The sequence below is a fragment of the Solanum pennellii genome, chromosome 2, assembly GCF_001406875.1.
Source record: "Solanum pennellii chromosome 2, SPENNV200".
NCBI classification, from domain to species: domain Eukaryota; kingdom Viridiplantae; phylum Streptophyta; class Magnoliopsida; order Solanales; family Solanaceae; genus Solanum; species Solanum pennellii.
In genome coordinates this window covers 56,178,726-56,185,332 of record NC_028638.1, presented here as the reverse complement: position 1 = coordinate 56,185,332, position 6,607 = coordinate 56,178,726, and the positions used below count along the sequence as shown (strand labels likewise).

General features: G+C 34.6%; 2 protein-coding genes across 2 annotated transcripts; both read right to left on the bottom strand.

Annotated features, from left to right (window-relative positions):
* Positions 1-614: 614 nt before the first annotated feature.
* LOC107010316 (geraniol 8-hydroxylase-like) lies at positions 615-2,622 on the bottom strand. Its single transcript, XM_015209593.2, has 3 exons — positions 2,058-2,622; positions 1,507-1,951; positions 615-1,425 (listed from the first exon to the last, which is right to left on the bottom strand). Exons 1-3 carry the CDS (start codon positions 2,495-2,497, stop codon positions 823-825), a joined length of 1,488 nt encoding a protein of 495 aa, XP_015065079.1. The 5' UTR covers positions 2,498-2,622; the 3' UTR covers positions 615-822.
* Positions 2,623-4,197: 1,575 nt separating this feature from the next.
* Positions 4,198-6,288, bottom strand: LOC107010315 (geraniol 8-hydroxylase-like). The gene is made up of 3 exons (XM_015209592.2): positions 5,849-6,288; positions 5,235-5,682; positions 4,198-4,944 (listed from the first exon to the last, which is right to left on the bottom strand). Exons 1-3 carry the CDS (start codon positions 6,286-6,288, stop codon positions 4,342-4,344), a joined length of 1,491 nt encoding a protein of 496 aa, XP_015065078.1. The 3' UTR covers positions 4,198-4,341.
* Between the last annotated feature and the right edge of the window lie 319 nt (positions 6,289-6,607).

The following is a 6,607-nucleotide window of genomic DNA, read 5'->3' as shown; positions in this document are numbered from 1 at the left end:
TCCGTCATAATTTATCCAGTTTATATTAAGTGAATTATATATTAAGATCATTTTTACAATTTAAAATAAATAAATTGTGCAAAATTTAAGAATATTATCAAATCCTATGATGATTCACCTAATATGAAGTTATGAATCAAAGAGAGTACTTATTAGTTTTTGACCCGACTATACAGCTTACGAACTTAGCTTCTTCTTTTATTGAAAATTAATTAATTTGGGCATCCATAAATTTGAATATTACTCCCACGTTTTAGATTTTGATTAGTATTTAAGAAAGAAGTAAAAAAAAGTTAAATCTAATGGTCTTAAAATAAAAATATTAAATTTAGATTTTGTAATCTTAAACATAGTAAAAAAAACTCGACAAAAGAATTGTTTTGATAGGGAGCACTTTACTCCGTACAAAATAGAATTTGAGTTTAACAACAAAAATGAAGGGCAACTCACCACAATAGAACTGTGTAAAAATAAATAGATGCAAATATACCTTCTTTAACCGGTGTGGATCACCAACAGATCAGGTTTATCACTCTGTTTCTTATACAATTTATTTTCTTCTTTAAGTGAAATCATCAGACTAGCTGTCTCTGAATGGGATTGAGTAGAATAAGTAGATTTGAAGTAAGTTATTCAAATAAGCGTAATTGGGAACTTATTGTGTCAAATTGGTAAAACACTAGGTTGTCAAGCTTTATTTGCAATTATGAAAATGATTATAGAAAAAGAGAGAGGATAAAAAAAAGGAAGAATTACACAGTTGAGATTGGAAATGCCAGAGTAAGCTGGAGAAGTATTGCATTGATAATTTGTAGTCGACATTTATAGGGGAATAGGGACAGCTCGTAATGGACGCAATCTCGCCAGTGTAATTCCAAACTTTTCTTCAACATCCAAATCTTCTGCTGCAACATCGCCTTCAGCTTTCCAATCAAATGAATTCAACAATGAACCCAACATCACAGAAAGTGTCCGGGTTGCCAAAGGTAATCCGGGGCAAATTCTTCTGCCAGCACCAAATGGAATGAGTTCAAAATCTTGGCCACGGACATCCATTTTCGAACTCCAAAATCTCTCTGGCTTAAATGTCAGAGGATCCTCCCATATAGCTGGATCACGGCCTATTGACCATACGTGGACCAACACTTGAGAATCTTTCGGAACAAAATAGCCACACGCCTCAACGTCTTGATCTACCTTTCGGATCAAAAAGGGAACTGGTGGGTGAATCCGCAAGGTTTCTTTCACTATGCACTGCAAATATGGGAGACGGGCAACATCCGCTTCTTCTATTGCCTTGCCTTGCCCAATAACTTCAGCAAGTTCAGCTTTAGCTTTATTCATTATGTATGGTTTTCTCATGACCTCTACCATTGCCCATTCTAATGTACTTGAAGTTGTATCCGTTCCCGCAATGAAAAGGTCCTGCAATATAACTAAATCTAAGAGGATAAAATGTGAAACTTATATCATTATGCCAAAGAGAAAGGAAGAAGTTGCAAGTACCAGGCATAACCGTTCTATGTGATTTCTGTCGATTGCCTGAGCATCTTCTTTGCTGGTATTTAACAGAATGTCAAGCACGTCAGTGCTACCAATAGTTGCTGATTTCCTCCTTGCTTCCAATCGTTCATCTATCAATCCCTCAAATTGTTGAAGTAACTTCCCAAAATGTTTGGCTACTCTTCGCCTTATTCCTTGAGGATCAATTGTTTTAAACACGGGGAAATAATCAGCCAAATTGGGCTTACCAGCATCTTCCATGATGTTGGACACCACATCCTTGAATACTTTACCTGAATTTGCATAAGGATCCACAACATCCTTTGAAAATATGGTATTGGAAAGTAAATTCATAGAGGTCTCGAAAGCAGCTTGTCCTATATTCACTGCCTCGCCAGTTTGGCTACACCCACCGCAATAAGTAATTAAATCTTGGATCTTTCCGGACCTAAGAACAGAGATGACAAAAATCAAATTAATTGGCCCACGATAGAATAACTCAAACATATAAAAAAAAAAATCAGATTTGGAGACTAAAATTTGAGTCAAGTGACCTGAGATGTTGATTGGCATCAAGGCTGGTGGCAGAGAAGATATAGGAATTCAAGATTTTCCTAAGGCTTCTCCATCGATTAGCGACTGGTAGCCATACCACGGAGAATTGGTAGTGATTTAGGGCATAGATTGCATCTGGAATGGTTCTGCTAGAGAAGGCCAAATCTTGCTTTTGCAAAACTTGTTTAGCAACGGCTGATGAAGATATAACCACTGTCGTTTTTTGTCCCAATCTGAGGCTGATTATTGGGCCATACTTTTTGGCAAGTTTGTCAATGGACTGATGAGGTTGACCACCAAGTATGTTGTGAAGATTTCCAATCAAGGGCAGGGGATATGGTCCTGGTGGAAGTTTCTTGTTACATTTTTTGCTTATTGCAAACCAACCAATGCACAGGAACAAAGTGCAGCCAAGTAGCAATCCACCTACATAATCCATTCTCTTCTTCGCTCAACTATCTATTGCCTTTCTCATTATTTCAATGCAATAAATATCCTATTCCTTATCAGTTATCACTATTCCCTAATTTGATCTCTTCTACTCCATATCTTCACGTGAGTCCATTCAATGCAAAAATATGAAGATTTACGCCTCATTGGGAATGGTAGCGCTTTTTTTTTTTAAGAAGATCTACTGAAGTACCAAAGGCTCTCAGACCGAGACTTCTGGCAGAATACTTAATGTATAATTTGAAAAATATCTTATTTATAAATTCAAAGGTTCTTCAATCTTATTTTCAAGTTCTATCTATTCCTTATTTTTGTGTATTTTATGTCTGTTTTTACGTTTTATTTAGGATTTAATCTTTAATAATGTAAAAATTATTTAAGTTTTAAACTTGGAGCTTATTAATTACTATTATCAACAATTTTAATTTTGGAATTATCGGTTATTTCATTTGAATATTCTATATAATAAAATTAATGTCGTGAAAAAATTTATATACCCTTCAAAACAATTTTCTGAAGAAAATCAACCTGTTAATTTATAAATCAAATTTTGATCAGTAATCAAATTTATGAATTTAACATTTTTTAGAAGAATCGGTATACCATCAACAATCATAAAGAACATAACTTCCATATCCTTCATAATTATTGTTGTTTCACCATTTCTTATATGAAATGTATGAATTTCTAGCTGTCACCTTTCAATTAAAATAATAATAATGTTTATATTGCACGAATAATAATAATAATAATAATAATAATAATAATAAATAAATAAATAAGCTTCAAAATTTAAACTTAAATAACTTTCACGCTATTAAAAACCATACAAAAAAGTTTCCCCATAGTTAAACTTTGATTTTCACACTACTAAGCTAAACAGGCATATATTTATTTGAGCATCAATTTATAATATTTGATCCATTTAATAATCGATGCATATCTGTTTTCGCTTGACTATAACATATTAAAAATAAAAAGATATGCCTATCAAGCAGATCTTAGTAACCATGTGAGCCCTCCATCTTCAATTAGGGGGAGGGAGTTAATTAAAAAAAGGTCTTTTCTGCATTCCCACATATTGTTCAATTGCCATATGCATTTAATGCAAAAATAAAAAATAAAAAAATACCACTATTCACATGCATCTCATTGCGAATAGGATTATAGGAATATATTCTCACATGTTCAATCAATTGTCACATGCATTTCACTTTACTTCAACCACGTCCTTTCTTTTCTAGTTTCATTTTGTTCAAACTTTATCAAATTTAACGGACTTGCAGAGAAAAAAAATTTATAATGGCAAAGGACCAATCAACAATAGTTGTGTCATGTGTGATTCTTTATTGATTAATTGACATTGAACAATAGTTTTTTATCGGTTATATATGTGTAAACGTGTTAAAGGCATATAGACATTTATAATTAGATCTATTATCGCTATAAATTTTAACAACATTTACCTAGGATACTAAAATGCAAATGTTATTAGTATCTCTAAAAAAACATATTTAGTAGACAATTCAATTATTATTTTCAATTAATATTTAATTATCGTTAAAAATTATTTTTTGGTATAGTGTTAGTAGAAAAAGTAGATAAGGAGTAAGCTAAGTCCATTAATGCGTGTGCTTGCGAGCCTGCTATGGTAGGAGTTTATTCTGTCAAACTGGTAAAAATGTGAAGTGGTTTAAACTCAATTTATTTCAATGATAAACAATACATAAGCAAGAGAAAAGAAAGAGTGCATAAAAGGAAAAGACAATAGTACCCTTGCTTATAAAAGAGACAAAAAATACGAAAAACTAATAGAGGATTGATGCCCAGCGTTTATAGAGGAATAGGTATAGCTCGTAAAGGACGCGATCTGGCTAGTGTGATACCAAACTTTTCTTCAACATCCAAATCTTCTGCTGCAATTTCGCCTTCAGCTTTCCAATCAAACGAATTCAACAACGAACCCAACATTGTAGATAATACCGTTGTCGCCATAGTTAATCCTGGACAAATTCTTCGACCAGCACCAAATGGAATGAGTTCAAAGTCCAGGCCAAGAACGCCCATTTTCAAATTCCAAAATCTCTCAGGCTTAAATGTGAGAGGGTCCTCCCATGTAGCTGGATCACGACCTATTGACCATACGTTCACTAACACTTGTGAGTCTTTCGGAACAAAATAGCCACATGCCTCCACATCTTGGTCGACCTTGCGAATCAAAAAGGGTACTGGAGGGTGCATCCGCAAGGTTTCTTTCACTATGCACTGCAAATAAGGGAGACGAGCAATATCAGCTTCTTCGATTATCGTGCCTTTGCCAATAACATCTGCAAGCTCACTTTTAGCTTTATTCATTATGTATGGTTTTCTCATGACCTCTACCATTGCCCATTCTAATGTACTTGAAGTTGTATCCGTTCCCGCAACGAAAAGGTCCTGAAATATAAATAGTAACTCTCAGGGATGTAACAAGGTATATAGCAAGTATTTAAATGATGGAAGAAGTTACAAGGAAACTAATGAAGCATAACAGAGCACCTAATGGGAATTCAGGATCTAGAATTAATCTTTTTAGCATTAAAAACTCACTGTGTTACAACTGAAATTACAGGTTCATAATTTTCCGAATTAATAGTCTGACGGGTCGAAAATAATTGTTCAAAAGGTCTATCCGGCTGTGTAAATAAGGAACTTAACCGAAAAGGGTGAAGAAGTTAAAAAGTTACCAGGCACAAGTGTTGTATATGATTTCTGTCGATTGCCTGCGGATCTTCTTCGCTAGTATTCAACATAACTTGGAGAAAATCTGTTCTACTGCCATTTGGTGATTTCCTCCTTTGATCCAATCGTTGATCGACCAATCCCTTTATAATCTGGTGAAGCAGCTTATCGAAATGCTTGCCTGTGCGTCGCCTTATCCCTTGAGGATCAATCCTTTTCAAGAGGGGAAAATAATCGGCGAAATTGGGCTTACCAGATTCCTCCAAGACGCCCCTGATCACATCCTTGAATTCTTTACCTGAATTTGCATAAGGGTCCACTACATCCTTAGAGAAAATGGTATTGGAAAGTAAATTAACCATGGTCTCGAAAGCAGCTTTGCCTATATTCACTGACTCGCCTGTTTGGCTACACTTGCTGCAATAACCAATAAAATCTTGCATCTTTTGGGACCTGACATCAAAGTGACGTACAAAATCAATTTTTACCTATCGTGTGGTGAATAATTACATGTTTGTTGACTTGACTCAAGGAGTTGAATTCAAAAGTTCAATATGAATCTAATTATCATTGTATATTAGTTTGACTTATTTTAATCAAATTAAACCCACACTTTTACCTGAGATGCTGAGTTGCTTCAAGCTTGTTGCTGGAGAACATATTAGAATTCAAAATTTTCCTTAGGCTTCTCCAGCGAGAGGCAACTGGTAGAAACACAACAGAGAACTGATGGTGATTATTGGCACAGATTGCATCAGGAATCGTTCTGCTGGAAAAGGCCAAATCTTGTTTTTGTAAGACTTGTTTTGCAACGGCTGATGAAGATATTACCACTGTAGTTATTTGCCCCATTCTGAGGCTCATCATTGGCCCATATATTTGGGCAAGCCTCGCAAGTGACTTGTGAGGTTGATCGCCAACAATATTATGCAAATTTCCAATCAATGGAAGGGGAATTGGCCCTGGTGGAAGTTTTTTGTTACCTCTCTTGCTTATTACTACCCAACGAATGCATTGAAACAAAGTCCAGGCAAGTAGTAATCCACCTACATAATCCATTGTTAATCAAATAATTAATTCGGAGTATGTAGGTGCCTAGCTTATATTAGTTACATTATGTAACGGTTATATATATACACTGCATCATCCATTCATCCTAAATGTTGAAGGTGTTAATCACGCAGAACCTCTGATGCAGTTAAACACTGCTATTAGATATTATTAGCTGGATAACTTTGACATTTTAAAAATGGATATTATCGACTAAAAAAATGGTATCCATATATAATCAATACTTATTTGTTGCTTGGTATTTTACATGATCTTTTTTTGTTACTAGAGTTGAAGTTTATTTTGGCTTTTACCTTGTGTTCTCATT